Genomic DNA, 17,128 nt, shown 5'->3' with positions numbered 1-17,128 from the left:
CCTTCCTTCCTTCCTTCCTTCCTTCCTTCCTTCCTTCCTTCCTTCCTTCCTTCCTTCCTTCCTTCCTTCCTTCCTTCCTTCCTTCCTTCCTTCCTTCCTTCCTTCCTTCCTTCCAACCTTCTTCCTTCTTGTCCTCCTTCCTTTCTTCATTAGTAGCTTTGCAGGCTAAAGGCTGCTGATCCAAAGATAGCAATTGCATTTGCTATCTTTTTATTTCTTTCTTTCTTCCTCCTGTGCGTTCGTAATTCCTTCCTTCCTTCCTTCCTTCCTTCCTTCCTTCCTTCCTTCCTTCCTTCCTTCCTTCCTTCCTTCCTTCCTTCCTTCCTTCCTTCCTTCCTTCCTTCCTTCCTTCCTTCCTTCCTTCCTTCCTTCCTTCCTTCCTTCCTTCCTTCCTTCCTTCCTTCCTTCCTTCCAACCTTCTTTCCTTCTCCTCCTCCTTCCTTTCTTCATTAGTAGCTTCACGAGCTAAAGGCTGCTGATCCAGAGTCAAATGATTAAGTGGGTTAGTTCCATTAACTGACCAGTTTCACGTTGCACAGGTTTGCAGGAGGTGTTCCTGTTAACTGATTTCCCCTGCTGCACTTATACTAATATAGGAATGATCTCCACATATAATTCATGTGGGAACACAGCCTCACATTGCTCGGCATTTCACTTGTCAAAATCCTCCAGTGTTGTTCCGACCTGACAGCATGCAGAAACAACTCATTATATTTGTTTCCAGTGTCCTAACAGAGAGCTGACAGGGGAGGGGGGGGCGGATGACTCACTGTTACTGGCATATTTAATAACACCAAATCCACTTAAATGCTTTGAGGGAAACATTTTGGCAAACAGCTTCTTTGATGGGCCCAGTTAAGTTTGATTAGAAATAATTCTCAATATCAATTAGAAAACCAAATGAAGCATCTACAGCAGGCGCCCAAACGCTGTGTGTTATCCTCGCCATGGAATCTGAATGCAAGTCATATTTCTGACCCGTTCGAATGATTAATTCAATAAACGCACACACTGCTTTGAATGAGTAATCCAGAGAGAGTCACTTTGATTTGTATTAGTATGCATGGCCGTACGGCATTGTTGATTGTTAAGAGACTCGAAAGTGTAAAGACAAAGTGGTAGAGTCGTCTTTCTGGAGTCAAGGTTACACAGCCAGTTTACAGTCTTGTATCTTCCCTGAGTCCACTAGGCTGTACTGAATAAGGTTAAACCTCTAAACAGACACAACATACTTAGACTCAGCGACAAAAGGACATGCTTACACATGCTAACCTCTGCCCCTCGAACATACACACAAATACACAACCCTACTGTGTCATTCTTCTGTCCCTCTCAAGCGTTAGCATCAAATCAGTATGTACACAGGCCATTTAGAGACTTCAAAGTTTAGTGTTAGCTGCAGGGGTGAAAGCTCAGCATCCCACTAACATCCCTCGACAGGCCTGGGGGCTGGCAGATAAAAAGCTTAAACCCAAACAGCAAAGAATCTCTGCCCTGGTTAGCGCCTCTCCAGGCTCCGTCAGATCAATATGTTTTAACCTTGCCGCAAAGGATCTTATAATAATTTGAATTCCAGCGTCAGATGGCAGTTTATAGACACGTACAGCTGTTAACAGGGCCGGGGCGTGTTGGAGAAAGAGTTACTGACTCCTTTCTTCTGTCACCTTGGTTGTTGGATAAGAATGGTGCCGATTCAGAACAAAGGGAAAAGGCACAACAAGCTGCTGCTTTCAATTTGTCTAAACGTGAGACGCTGCAGTTTAGAAGGATGTGAAATACACTCGCTGTGCAAATGTCTTGTTACTTTCTGCAAACATTATCATCTCTCTTGCGTTAGCCGTGTAGGCAATCATCGCAGGGCCACCGAGAGAAAGTAGAGCAGACATTGGGGCGATGAGGGGGCTCTCGGCGGGACATGGAAGGGGGATGTTGCCTAAAAGACTAACACGTTTGACATTTGCTTTGTCAACAGCTGGAGGTTTCATGACTTTGTGTGGAGTTTGTTCTCCAGCGCTGGTGTTTTGTTCAGTGGCAGTGAACTGCAGTCCCGGCAGATTGCCTTGCGCTCTTCTACATTCCACCTCCCACACAGTTCATTGTTCACACTTTGACAAAGTCACACCACATGTCCTTGGGGTAATGTCGTTTTACATCACCACACAATGGCGTTCCAAATGTTGAGTGATGTATAGCTGCTCTCTCCAGACACTGAGCCAACCATGACTCAAGACATGAGATCGCCCATCCATCAATAATGTGTATGATTCAATGAATGCAAACATCCTCTACCTAGTAGAGCTTCTAGGTCCTTCTAGGTAGAGGGTGCTTCTAGACTTAAACAGAACACATACATATAACTTTTTTTTTTATAAACTACAGTCAACACTTACTAACAATACTAGCAATAGTAACAATAAATATGACAATTTTCATAAAAATAAAAGAAAGCACTATATTTTCAAAGATAAATTCTTTGCTCAAAGATTTAGAGCTAACAGTAAACAAAAAAAATGTCTTCAATGTGCACCTGCATGCATGTTGGACATGTACTTGGGGTAAACTGTGGCACCTCCATTGCCCCTGATCTGAAACAATTCTAGATCCAGCACTGGGCCTGGCATAATCAGTGTGTCTTGGCCTCTGTCATACTTTGAAATTCATCTGACGATTACAACGCTGCTAATTCCAACACTTGTTTCACCAACATCACATTGCATCATGTCATTACGTGCTAATGTGTTTGCCCCGAGGTAAAAACTAAAAAATTAGCCTTCATGACGGGAATGTTTGCCTCAGGACGGGTTTACCTGGGAATATCTTGATTAACAAATTTTATGTGTTTTGTCTGCTCTTTATCGGAACAACCAATGCCAGTGTACCCTTGAGCAAGGCAATTATCTAGCAACAGCTCTGATGAAGTTTTGTTCACAGTAAAAACTCCAGAACAGATATAGGAACGGCCCATCTGCTGTTATGTGTTTGTGTGTGTGCGAGTGTGTCAGCAAAACAGAATTTAAAATGACGGCTGAACACATTTACAATATGTATGTTTGCCTTAAGCTAGGAACGCTTCAGCTAATCAAGAGCATAATGTGAAAATAAGAGTAGGTTGTACGAAAACAACCACTCTGCACTTCTTATTTTTCACATAGGATTTGCCAGATTTGTTTGGAAGTCTGCAAAGTGGAAGTCCAGCTCGAAAAAAGTCCATAGTGTCACAAGGGAATTTAAATTGAATCTGACCATTTTTTCTGTCGTATGTTTTTCAAATGGACAAAAATAGGTTTTCAGGAATATTTACAGAAAAGCAAACGTTCCTTTAGCGCCCAAGCCACTGCGGGGGGGTTAGGCCACAGTGTTTTAATATTAAATGCTATGCTTTAAAGTGAAGCCTTCTCTCAAATTCTAAGGCACAGGATTTCACTAGAAGTGTTTCAGAAGAAGTGGGCAGAGAAGTTTGGGCCTTTTTAGAGCAGGCACATTAGTAGACCGTATTTGCCTATATTTTAAAGTCATGAGCTGTGGCTTGTTGAAGTAGCTGCTACGACTTTTTAAGTGTGTTTCTAGCAAACTATGGTGAATGCACCTCACAGCTCCTGCACCTTATAACCCACAGGCCTTGTCTGTCAGTGACTTACAAAGAGAGAGCTTGAAGAGCCACCGTCCAATGAGTTTCACGGACATACCTTTTTCAATCGGAGAATCCCCTCTTGCGTCTGCGCGTCCGTTACAATCTCAAACGTGCCTTGCTCGTCTCCCTCGATTATGCTGTATGTTGACTTGGCATTCTCACCGATGTCCCTATCGTTTGCCTTCACCTTGCCTCCCATCTTTCCTATCGGTAGGTTTTCCGGAATCACAAACTCATACAGACCTGGGGAGAAAGAGACAGAGCTCTTTGGTTTCCATAAATGTTGATCAAATTAGACTGAAAGCATATTACAGTACTGCATCATCATTAGACATTACAACATCGAGAGGAATTAGTTTCCGAGGAGCCTGTTTGATGAAATTTACTAAATAACATTTATTTTTCCCAATAATGACCAATCAGAGGTTGAGTCATTTAGAGCAGCAGTAATTTGTTTATGCTCATAATTTGATTGGGGATGTTTGAGGTACTGAAGTTACTTACTTTTGGAAAACTTTGGTGGATTGTCGTTGATGTCCATTAGCGTGATGGTGACTGTCGTAGTTCCTGACAAGCCCCCCATGTGACCCCCCATGTCCTTGGCCTGGATGACCACCAGGTATTCCTCTCTCATCTCGCGATCCATCTCATGGAGGGCAATCTTTATGGTTCCTAGAGGTGGGAACAGTTCATTACACATTAATGCAATTATACACATGACTGATATACTCTGCACATCATTTTAATGATGCACATGCGAGTATGCACAAGCACGCACAAGAAAAAAGCGAGGCGTACAGTAACCTTGACGCCCACCTTCTCCCTGGGTTACTACATGCATTATTTCAGACCATGACTTCACAAAACAAGGACTCCATACCAAGCAGAGATAAAGAATTCTCCGCAGGTTCCTTCTGTGAGAAAGCACAGTCTGTGTGAGCATAGCAAGGTGGTCATGACTGAGCTAGTTCCAGCACGGAGAATCAGCTGTGTTTGTTTTCAAATTGCGTTGTTTCGCTGTCTGCAGTCATTTGTATTCTGATTGAGTGTGAATTATGCTGTCTGTCTTGTATAATCTTGAATATTGTATGCAGAATGGACCTTATTGACTCTGCCACAGCGCTGAATATAAAAAGGGCTCAGCACCGGCATATAGGGATAATCCACTCAGGAAACAGAGGCCCGCAGGATCATCAAATGAATATAAAACCCCTCATAAAAGCCAGGCTTTGGCATGACACCCTGCCTTGGTCCTGAGCTGCCTCAGACAATGAGAATATGTTTGGCTATGATGAAAAACATATGAGCGGATAGGACGCTGTCTGTCACTGCATTTTCTATCGATTTTTCCTTTGAGATGTGGCACAATTTCAGGGTTTGTTTTGCTTTCACACGCACCACTGATGATGTGACAACCGAACAATGTAAAAGGAGAGAAGGTGGATATTTTAGTCAAAATAATGACCTAACTTCGGTGCAGGAGACTATTGTAGGAGGGAGAAGCAATAACCTTTGTGTTCAGATTTTTTTATAAATATGTATCTTATCCAATATAACAAGCTTTTTTATTTATGTTTCACCAGGCTTGGGGCATTTCTTTCCTCCACCATAAGAATTTAATGGTGTTATTAGCTTCATTCCCTATTAGAGTTGATCACATTGCAGCCATAGACCAGAAGCATGTGAACAATGTAAATATGTAATATTTAATGTTTTATATATTGCCAAAAACAGCTATTTATTGACATACATAATGTACAATCCATAAGCACTTTGTGGGGGACAGCATACTATTATATGGACATTTTTTGTCAGCTATTTATTCATGCTGCCAATCTTATGTTCTATCACCTCACAAAAGATTTTCTATGGATTCACATCTGGTGACTGGGGAGGTCACTGAACTCACAGGTGTGTTCATGTTCAGATGGTATATTGTGGCTATAAATTGATGCACGTGGTCAGCAACCCCATTCAGAGAAGCTGTGACATTTAAACAATGATTGATAGGTGTTCAGGGCCCAAAGTGTGCCAGGAAAACACTCCCCACACCAACACACTGCCACCATGTGATACTCTATCCAATGGAGCCTCAGATGTATGCTCTGCTGTTGTAGTTTCTCCACCCCAAGGCTCAACATGGTGATGATTTTCTGCTCATCACAGTTGTAAAGAGTAGTTATCTGAGTTCCTGGATCCTTTCTGTCAGCTTGAGCTCGACCAGCAATTCGCCTCTGACCTGTCAACAAGACGTTTCAGTCCACAGAACTGCTGCCCTACTGGCTGTGTTTTATTTTCACAAAATTCTGACTAAACTCTAGGGACTGTTGTGTGTGTGTGAAAATCCCAGGAGATCCGCAGCTTCACAAATACTCAAACCAACATGTCTGGCAGGAACATTCCCAGTCCTGATGTTGAAATTGTACTTAAACCAGAGTTTCTGACCTCTATCTTTACGATTGTGCTGCCACATGATTTTCGGAGTGAATAATTGCATGAATACACAAGTGTACAGATGTTCCTAAAAAAGTGCTCTGAACATCCCCTGTATTAAAGCTGCACTCTGTGACACCACAAAAATAATTAATTTTCTGTATTGGACTAATTGAAATGTCATTGGTCTGAAATACATTTTTAATTTTAAATTTGAATAATTATCTAGTATCATGGTGGTTGACTCTTTCCAGCCGTCCAACCAGAACATAGGACTATTTTTAGTTTAATTATCCAAGACATAGACAGGCTAAAAGGCATGTGCTTTAACTACATGCCAGAAGCCCAGAGAGGTTTAATTAAGCAGCTCTTGGAGAAAGAACACCTCACAGTAAAATGCATATTCTTTGAGCACTCTTGTAAATGTTACAGGACCAGTGTATAGGGCTTAGTGGCCACTAGTGGTGATGTTGCAGATTGAAACTTGATACCTCTCCACTCCCCCCTGCCTTCTTAATGGTTGGGAGAATCTTAAGAGGATTTGCTTTAAAAAAAGAAAAGGCCCTCTACTGAACCAGTATTTGGTTTGTCCGCTCTGGACGACTTCAGGGGAAGAACCCAGTCTTGTTCTTAAAACTTGTTAACAAACACAAGAATACTTACTTTGACTTGATTATACACTAACGAAAACCTAGATTATAGATATATTATATTAAATTTCTGTCCTTGGATACCAATAAATATACAGATTCTCAAAAAATGTGATTATGTTGGTTTTATTCGATTTCAGTGCAGGTAAAATTCTTTTAGCAGCACTCAATTCTACTATTAGTACACAGGACACAAAAAGAAAGTCTGAAGGACAAAGTGAGCGAACATCGACACAGCATCAGAAGTAGAACGTATTCATTGTAAAACAATGCCCAGTTACATAAAGAACTACCTTCCTATTCATATTTCTGCTCTGCTCACAGGAAACTTGCTGTGCAGAAGCAATGTTTAGACTCAACATATTATATTGTGTCACTAGTCGAAGCAGTAAATACTAATCGTGGTTCTGATTTAACCGAGGTAAGCTTACCTCCCCTCCACTAACACAAACAAATGAGTCCATAAATAAAATGAGCAACAAAAACAAGTCACACACACACACGCGCAACATTCTTCAGTTATCCTCCTAGAAGCAGCGCTCTCATCTCTGTTGATCATCGTTAATTATTCAAATTAATTCCTAATCACTGAAAAGGGAGGATAGACAAACACTAATTTCCATAGAAATTTGCCTCGATTTTTTTTTTCCACCGGCCATTAACCAAGTGATGAATTGGGGCATGATGTTTATTTATTTGTCGAATGCTTTTCATTTCCAATGTGGCGTTGTAAGTGTCAAATGCATTCTAATGGTTGTTTTCCCCTTACCTTTTATTTTTCATTAACATTCATTAAAACATCTGGCTCACTTGAATGAGCCATCTGCATGTGCTCGGCAAACACACAGAGCATGAATGCTAATCCTTAAACTGTCCGTTCAGCTCGTCTTCCACACACATGTTCCTGCTGCAGATGCTCCGGGTTCGCGGCGACTACAGAGGCGGTGGCGAGCGCCAAATTCTACGTGTTGAACTGAGTGCTCGTCCTAATTATGTACATAAATTTGGCGACTGCCTTTCTTCCAGCTTGTTTATTGTGTGCTGTTTTCCAAACTGTGAGCAGCCGATTTCCATCTCATTTCTTATTAATGTAATTTCACTATTATTTAATCATATTGCTTACAGACACATGTTAAAAAGTCAGCTGGAAAAGCAATTAAAGATCCAATCTGGAATCTGTTTGGAGATAACTTTATGCATGATGACGCTGCTGAGGAGTTTGCCTTGTGAAAGAAGGAAGTAATTATTATTATTTTGAATTCAGAACCCATTGGTGTTACACAGCAGCGTGTGAGTACTGGCCCCATTTATGCATTCAGGACGACCAGTCAGCTGATGAAAACACAGAGTGAAGCAAAGCTCAGCTCATATGAGTCCTATAATTTCTTAGTTTCAATAATGAATACCATGCAGCCCATTATTGAATCTCGGTGATATTGAGTATATCACTGACGATCAGATGACCTAGTTAAACCAGGGCAAACATAATGGAGGAGCCTTTGTATGTGTCTCCATGTATTCCAGTGATAGAGGCATATATTCTTTCCTCAGCCCACCTGCATGAGCATGTGTAGCCTGTACTTCCAGTTGTGAAAGGCTTAATGTGCGTATGAGCCTCATTCAGCTCAATCCCCACTAGATCATTATAAGGGCCAAGGTGGTTTTATTATGCAGATTCCAATAACCCGTGTGTAATATTCTTTGTATGAAATCATTTCCATACGTGGTGTCCTTAACTGTTGTCTGATTAAACCTGGTAAATATCTCTGTGAGGCCTTATTAAAATTACAGCCTGCCACTAAGACACGACAACAGACCTATTTCTTTTTCCCTCTGCTGTGTGGGTGCTTATATTTTTCTTATTCAATATTTTTGCTTTCTTACCATATCGTTGCATTATTTCACATTTTCCTTAAAGCTACACACGTTGAGTTTTAACTATAGCGCCCCAAGTAACACACGTTTTCTGTGTGTGTGTGTGTGTGTGTACTGTTTATGTTTTGAAACTCAGAGTTAGTGTGCAGCTGTGGAGGAACGGGGTAGAGAAGGGAGCGAGCCTGCGAGCCTGACTTAACAGCAGCATCATGCAGCGATAATCTAAAAGCATTTCTAAAAAACAGATGGGCTGAGTTACCTGAAGTCCTGTTGTTGTTGTTACACAACTTTTCAAGCCATAACCAACACTGTCAGCTCCCTTTTAGCGTGCATTTTGTAAATCTGTCCCCCCACAGGCTCGCTGCAATGGTGGGGAGGTTACATAATAGCGTCTGCATATACATAACAGTTAACTACACTCATTAACATAGTTGCCATGTGGTCTACTGATAAGTGCTTTTTTTTTCTTTTTACCACAAACCCCTTTTGTGTCCTTTCGGAATCATACGCATTTTAAAACCTAATGCACCACAACAGAGAGAGATGACCTCAGGTGGGCCAGCAGGTGGGGAAGCTGTTGCATTTCTACCTGCTGGAATCTCGGCAACTTGTAGCACCTGCAGGCGGGCCCCCCCCCCCCCCCCCACTCGCTGGCTGATGTCACCTCAGCCTCTGTCTTTCATTGAAATCCACTGTCCTGGCAGCCTTCATCAGCTGCCAACACTCAGACAACATTAGAAATTCATACAAACTGAACCATGCATATTAATGATATTTTAATGAATTATAAAGAATTTGTTTTAAAAAAGATCCTTTAAGCAGGAGGACTGTGCAGCGCGAGTGCCAGCGGGATATGGTTTCCGTAGATATACAGCGGAACGTTCATGTATATTCATGTAATCAGGATGTAGATGGCTTGTTGATGTTTCAGCTCGTGTTTAGATGTCACAGTTTACCGAGTAGCCCTCCGACTTCAGAGCCAAAATGGCAGACCTGATTTCCTCGTAGATCACAACCTTGCGTCTTGGACATTTTGTTTATATGGTTCTAAATTACCTCGCCAGTTACAGCGCGGTGGCAACATAATCGATGTCTGGATTATGTTCACGGGGAACATCATTTTTGAATGAATGATGGCTCGCATTGATTATCAGCAAGAGAGTGGCCAGGAAGTGGCTGGGGGGGGTGACAGGCAAACAAAGCTCTCTTCTCGCCCCTTTCACACAACCTGTGCGTGGCGTGACGGCTTTTTATTACGCTCCACTATTCTGTGTTAAAGGTACACACACCTATTAGTTGCATTGTTTCTTTTTTGCAGAGAGCCGCCGTTGTCACACCTGCTTGTCGGAAAGGCAGAGCCGGCATGGCTGACATGCCTCTGACTCTGGAGCTCCGCCATGCTATCTGAAATCACACACTGTGGCGGCAATATGTCGGCTCGTATTGCAGGGCTTGCAATAATTAACCAGGTGATGAATTGGGACGCGATGCTTATTTATTCATTAAATGCGTTTCATTTCCAATGTGGAGTTCTAATCATTTCCCACTGCTCAAAGTGGCCACAGCTGCAATCCAAACATCCAGGTTATATTGCTGGAGGTCCTGAAAGCTTAAAACAGGCTTCAGAGGTGAGGTCAGAGGTCACACTACACATTTACATCAACGTATAATAAGTCAGACACCTCTAAGGTAATGTTATTCGTGACTGTCATTTCGATGTACTTACCTCGAGGCTTGGTCAAACCCTGATAGCCCACTACTTGACCTGAGGTGACCTTGTAAGCTCATTTATCTCAGTCGAGGCAGGTAATGAAAAAGGACAATGTTTAAATACTAAAAGGTTCTGGCCTAATGTGCTTGGCCCCTGTCTGGAAGAAAAAGACTATTGAAATAATCCTTAGATGTAATCACTGTCTCACTGTAAAGCCAATTTCTTCCCTTTTCTTCCCATTATGGGCGTGGCGTCCATTGATTACATTTTGTAATACATTATGTTCTCCATTGGTTAGAAACAGACAAAGCATTTGCACACTGTATTAATAGCTCTCATTAAATTTAATGAAGCAAAGTTTCGATCTCGCAGAGATCTTCTTCGGGCTTTGTCAGGCAAACAATGAATAACAGCACAAAGAGCTCTGTTGGACAGTCTGCCCCACAGAGGTGTCGTCCTTTTGTGTCTCCTTTTTTAAAAGTCATACAGGATTATATTGGCCCCCTCTATTGTTGAGTGCAAAATCCTAAAACACCAAACTACTGTACTTACCAAGATTAGCGTCTACAGAGAAATATGGTTGCCCCTCTAATATACTGTAGACCAGTCTTGCGCTGTTTCCATACACTGGATCGTCGGCATCTGTGGCTGTTACCCGGGTAACTGTGGTACCTGTGGAACATAGAGAGACAACGTTATTAACTGTGACGCCATAGGAACCTATTCTTCGCTGGGGACTTAGATGAGACTATTTCGCTCTGTGTGCTTTTGATTTGTTCAAATGTCCAGTCTCATCTGTGCCATACTTTGTTGTGCTGCTCTAAATAAAAGCAGTGTAGAGTGAGTTTCATGTGTTTTTTTTTTTATTTTTGAAAGCAAGGGGCTGTATGAAAATCCTAATGATGGAGAGAGCATGCAGCAATCGCTTGTGCCCTATTGTTCATCACACTCTTGCTTTGATGGAGAAAATCGTAAAAACCCTCCCCCCTTGTATTCAAAATAATAAAACAGGGCTGAATTGGTACAGCTTGTTCAATCATAAAATATGAATGTGCATTAAGAATTTGAATCTGTGTACTATTTTAAACTTAATATGTAAATGTAATAATACATTTCACAATATCCAACAATTTCCCATGATAAATTATTGCAAATAGCCCATCCCAAAGATTGCAGCCATTCTATTTTTGAAACGAGAGCCACTGATTATTTATTACCGTCGTCAGTGAGTAAATGAGCTTGGCACAGGTGGACGCTGTGTGAAATAAAAAGGCTGAAATAAAACCTAATCTTTTCAATGCCCCTCTCCTTCGCTTATGGAAATAAAATCCTACTCTTACCCCCTTCCGCAAAATACAAACTAGACAACCCCTCTCCCCGTAATAACTTTGAGCAGTGCTGAACCGGAACGAAAAAGTAACCAATTGAACGTTTCAGTCTTCTTGAGCCGAACAACATGATATTAAACCCGGCATGTGTAGCTGGTAATGTGTCGTCCTTTGCCCTTAATTCTTCTCCCGATTGTGTGTGTGTGTACAGTTCTGTCGTCAAAGTGTCAATTGCTTGTGGCAAATGTGACATGACTCCAGATGAAATATGTTATAACGGGCGTCTGGCCTAACTGAGCAAACCAGTCATGTCAGCGCTGATTAGTCATCTAGCCTCTCGTAATGCTAGCCTCTGCTGGGTACGTTAGCTTGTGTGCAAATCAACATGACAGTGATGGATGTGGCACACACTTATTATAACGCAGCAGGAACCGGAACCGTATCTACTAATGGCCAAATTATGCTTTTACAAGATCTCCACCGCCGCTGGTGTTGGATAGGTAAAGAATGTGAACAATGTGCACAGCAGCAGGTGTATTGTGTCACCTGAAAACCCTGTTAAAGGCTACAAGGCAATCAAATGAACAATATAGCTGTTTTCAGACCTGCACTGAACCTCCTGAGGGGCTGTATGAGAGAACAAAAGTATCCGAGTGAGAGCCTCAGGACTTTCTCCGGAGGTTCTCCTGCCAGCCCCAAGTCAAACTCCAGATAATGACCAGATTCGACAGATGCAGAGATGAAAAAGACTAAACAAAAATGAAACAAATATTTGAGCATGGAACAGTGGAGCCACACACGAAGAATACACTGACGGAGATGTCAAGAGAGCTTTCGGTGATAAGTGCCGATGTCGATGTGTAAATAAAAACATGTGATCTCCGCTGCAGAATTGATACATTACATCCCGCCTCTCCTGCTGAGTTTTTCGCATGTGAAAGGAAAACTCCGGAGAAAGTCCAGACCCCAAACTTACGGACATTTATCTCTTAAAACCGCTTGTCTCTCTGAGCCCCACACATCAATACACAAAGGAAACACTTTTGCCAGCGTAGAGAGATTTGTCCAATTAAAAGTTTAGCTGTGTTAATGTAGGTGTTGGTACGAGTATTTAAAACATGCTAATTTAATATCACCACTCCTTTAACACCAGAGCAATCAGCTAATACTCCCACAGCAACAATACTGTACGTAGCAGCAACAAGGTTTTTTATTGAAGCAGCTCTATGAGGTTTGCAGGAAATGTATGCAGGGACCTTAATCAATATACTAAGTCTCAAACGCTCAAGGCAAATCAGAAAATAGATTAGTGTCAGTTCAATCCGCCATTGACAGCTCCATTACAAGGTATCAGGGAAAAACTGAATATAAAGTGACTATTAACTAATTAAACATATCCCTTTTAGTTCACAGTGACCCGGCTCCTCATCTGTCTCAGTGTGAGGGAGCGTGTGTCAGGGGGAGAGGGGGAAAAAGACGGCGAGAAAAGATGCTGACACGCTGACAGTGAGCCACGCGCTAGCAGGAGGCTACAGATGGTATGGTAATTGTTTCAGGGAAAGATGTTTAGAGGTGTTCTGACAACAAAGGGAGATGTCCCTCGTCGCAGACGGCGCAGGTCCTGCCACAGGCTTCAAAGTCTGTCCACCGCAGAGTGCCAAACAAAATAATAAAGGCTTGTAGTACCAAGTACCAAGTGCGAGTTTTAGCTGTGACACTGTGATTCAGAGGCTCCTGTCGTGAATTTAAACATGAAAATAAAAAATGCAGTGCCAGATGTGACAGAAACACAGTCCCTGCAAAGCACACAGTACTAACAGTGTGTAACCCACAAATCAGACATCTGTATTCTGTTGGCATATCGGCTTTTGCCGGCTCTACAAGCACCGAGACAACCCCCAGCTGACCGGCTGACGAATGTGGAGCACAATGATGACTAAAGATACATCTAACCTATATGGAATTCAAAACAAACTCAGGGAATACATATTTTATTAAGAAAAAAAGAGAGAACGAACATTTCAGCTCAGTGTAACCACCGCAAAACACAGAGGGCCTTTCATAAACAGGACTTCGCCGAAGATGTTTTTTCAGATCCGCATGGTGTGTTTGAACTTGTCTCCCTCTTTATGCCGTCAGCTACATGTGTCCACCGCTGATTAATAGTCACCACACTGTGTCTGTGGTCCTGTAACAGCAACACAAAGCAAAAGCCACCTTTACTCTCCAACCGGAGAAGGAGTTTCACTGTTGCAACCCAATTATTTCACAGTGAAAGAGCCTCAAGTGCTCCTCTGAGACAGAGGTGTTCTAGTAATTCATACTCTTATGATGACCTATGCTGTTATGTTGCCAGAGCTTACTTTGTAAATTTCCTACCTCTTGTTACAACCCATGCCTGCTGCAGTGTTTGGATCACAGCGGATCAATGAGCTCTTTTTGTTCCTGCGTTCCTGCCGTCTCTCAGAAAAAAAAAAGTGGACATTATAACTTGATGTCAGCTGCTGATAGACCTGAAATATTTTCTGCTTTAATCCATAAACTCACTCGCAATTTGCATGTGAGTATGTTATTACATTTCACTAATAGGCATTAGCGCCGCACCTCACTGCAATGACTCTACAGGCAAATAGAGTGCATGGGGTTTGGTGGAAATATCACATCAATACACCAGATGCTGGTATATAACACCTGAGTCGACTGTTCATAGCTCTGCCTGAACAAAACGTACATGGAAACTTCTCAGAAATGTGTTAAATAAGTAAATAGAATGTCCAATAAATCGGCTGAAAGAATGGAAGGAAACTTAATTGTATGACTTTTATCCAACAGATGTGTGCAATAATCCAAATTGGTGTACTCATGCAGAAACTCTGGAAAGCAAATTATACCCTGCCATAGGTGTTTGCCAATTGTCAAATGAATAAAATGAGAGACAGCTAAGGAAATTGCACGTCTTTTTTTCTGAGATACAGAGCCTTATCTTTCTTAAAGTTAAATTACTACCACTACATAGGGAGAAGGCAGCCATCTACGCATCCCTAATTATGAAAAGTACCTTCGTACTTCTAAAAGGTGTCGGACTATTGCAAACGGCCTTTATAAATCCAGTTACACTATGGATTGGAGTGGGGGTAGTGGAGGGTAGGAAAAAAAAAAAATCTTCATAAAAACAGTTGAACCAGTGAAGCATGAAATGGCTCCCTCTTTCTTCCCCTCCCACAGGGGTAAAATGCTCCTCACCGCCCATGATAAAAAAAATGAGGGATTAGGAAAGCCAGTGTTTTGGTCCTGTTTCAAGATTAGTTCATCCTTCCCCTTGATAATGCACAGAAATTCCAGGGACACTGCAGAAATGGAAGCAGCTGTAGGGCCATAAGCTCAATTGTAGGAGGAATATTGTCTCTGGCTTTTTATTTGAAGCCTGTAGCATTGTGGCAGTTACAATAATAGCATCACAACACCGATAAACTTCCAGGGATAGAAAAAGCTGAATGGCTCCTTCATAACAAAAGCTGCGCATGGAGGAATTAGCCATGTAAAAAGCCTACAATGGAACATATCTTCACATGGAACGCACATGTAGTCATGTGCGCCCTCCGGCTTTGGCAGCATACCTGGAAAGTGTTACTTACAGCCTATTCTTGGTCAACCCTGTTCGAGATGCAGAAGTACAGTCAGGGCAATCATGCTATTTCCAGACTAAATGGATTCGTCTCACTTGCCCAGACACTGAGAGATTGCATGTATCCTTCTCCTGGGAGAACCACTCTCCCTCTGTTGGTTCGGGCAGTAACCCACAGGGTGACACGCATCAAGCATGTATGAAAATACAGCCTGCTTTTACGCTTGTCTTCCCACACTAAATGTAATCTCATTAATCACGTCCGGAAGTTCACAGGATTTAATAGCATGCCGATAATTCAAACACACATCATTTTCAAAGGTGCCATTACTGTATATGGGCCACTTACATCAAATTTACAGCTGTAGTTTTTCGGTTGAAGGGCCTGTGGCTCATGATCGGGCCCCCGGAATAAAGACATGGGGGTCTAGCTTTCTATTTTTATCAGGTGACACAAACAATAGGCCACACACTTCCTATTTACTCTGTACACTGGCTCAGTGATAGGAAATCAATAGGAATCTCCGCTGGACCAGAGAGGGGATAAATTGGGGGATGCAGCCCAATGTGACACACCACGGCTGGGGAAGGACATTGCAGCTTATTTCTGTGACACACAAACCCGCCACACAGCTTCATCTGCGTATAGCCTGCTTATTTCCAGAGAAGTATTGCAAGGATAATGAAACAGTGGAAGGTCATAAAGATGTAGGTTTGAGCCGGAGCGAGATGCTCATATGCAGACACTTAATGTTCAATGCAGGGTGGCAGGGAGAGGAAATTAATTCGAAAAATTAAATACCACACCAGTCCGCGGCTTTATCTACAGCTAGATATTTTTGGAGGACTTGTCGGGAGGAAATCTCCACCATTAAAAATGCAACGTTTTATTTGACAAACATGAGCATGATAAAATGTGCAAATGTAAAAAAAATGTTAGATGTTAAACCCAGCTGGTGGCATAAAAAATGCTGCAGGATGATGAAGAGAGAATGAGGAACACTGCGTTTTCTTGCCAAATTAACACCGTTGTTTGAAACGGTGAAAGGAGACATGCGATGAGCTCCTCCACAATTAGGTGAATCAAAAATAAAAGATGAAACAAAACCTCATACGACCGCAGAATGCAAAAAACTGCATGCACACGACTATTAGAAAGTCCTCATTATAACATTGACACACACAAAGCTTTTTATTTTCTAGTTTATCTAACAAAACTATGAGCTCCCCTGTCACACAGATGCACCCCCAACCCACACTATTGCCCAGAATTCACCCTTAGCATGCTTAGCACATGTCAGCAAACTGCACCACAGGGAGGTCCTCCCAGCTCAAGCACCATCATACCTATAATCACTCAAAAAGACTGTGTCATTACAGTTCATTTACTATCGCTGGGATGCCACACTGTCTACAATATCCCTCCGTCCAACATGCAAGGCAGCTGTGTAACATCTCAGCTCTGCTCAGCTCAGACCAGCTCAGAAGCGTGAAGGGTATAAGACAGGGGGCATTCATATGTATGCGGGCGCTCAGCCATAGAGAAGGGATATAACCGAGGCATGGGGAGAGCTGTGGGTTGCATCAGGCGTGGGGCTAACAGTGCCCTGCTGTGAGCCCTACCCGGGTAAAACAATACTGTTTATGTCTGACTGGCTTTACACTGCAGGGGTTGAAAGAGAGAGGCAGGAACGCTGGGATAAATAGAGAGAGGGGGGCAGAGGGGTAGAGATGCAGGAGTGTGCATAACAGCGCAGAATTGTGGGTGGTTTGTTTCTACTGTAGGGTAAGCACAAAGCAGATATTAGATGAAACAAAGTTTTTCTTGGAAGAAAAATAGGGGATGAGTGGATCACACACACACACACACATACA

General features: G+C 42.3%; 1 protein-coding gene across 2 annotated transcripts in view; it reads right to left on the bottom strand.

The window, feature by feature from the left end:
- The window catches only part of cdh8 (cadherin 8), an 89,429-nt gene that overhangs the window by 20,384 nt on the left and 51,917 nt on the right, over positions 1 to 17,128 (bottom strand). For both annotated transcript variants that reach the window (XM_061068204.1, XM_061068205.1), the window contains exons 3-5: positions 10,853 to 10,972; positions 4,136 to 4,303; positions 3,687 to 3,874 (exon numbers count right to left, since the gene is read on the bottom strand). In XM_061068204.1, coding sequence (XP_060924187.1) covers positions 3,687 to 3,874; positions 4,136 to 4,303; positions 10,853 to 10,972 — 476 coding nt within the window. The remainder of the gene's footprint in view (positions 1 to 3,686; positions 3,875 to 4,135; positions 4,304 to 10,852; positions 10,973 to 17,128) is intronic.

This window comes from Limanda limanda, chromosome 3 (assembly GCF_963576545.1).
Source record: "Limanda limanda chromosome 3, fLimLim1.1, whole genome shotgun sequence".
Classification (NCBI taxonomy): Eukaryota; Metazoa; Chordata; class Actinopteri; order Pleuronectiformes; family Pleuronectidae; genus Limanda; species Limanda limanda.
Note: the sequence above shows the minus strand (reverse complement) of the source record. Positions and strands in the feature narration are given on the sequence as shown.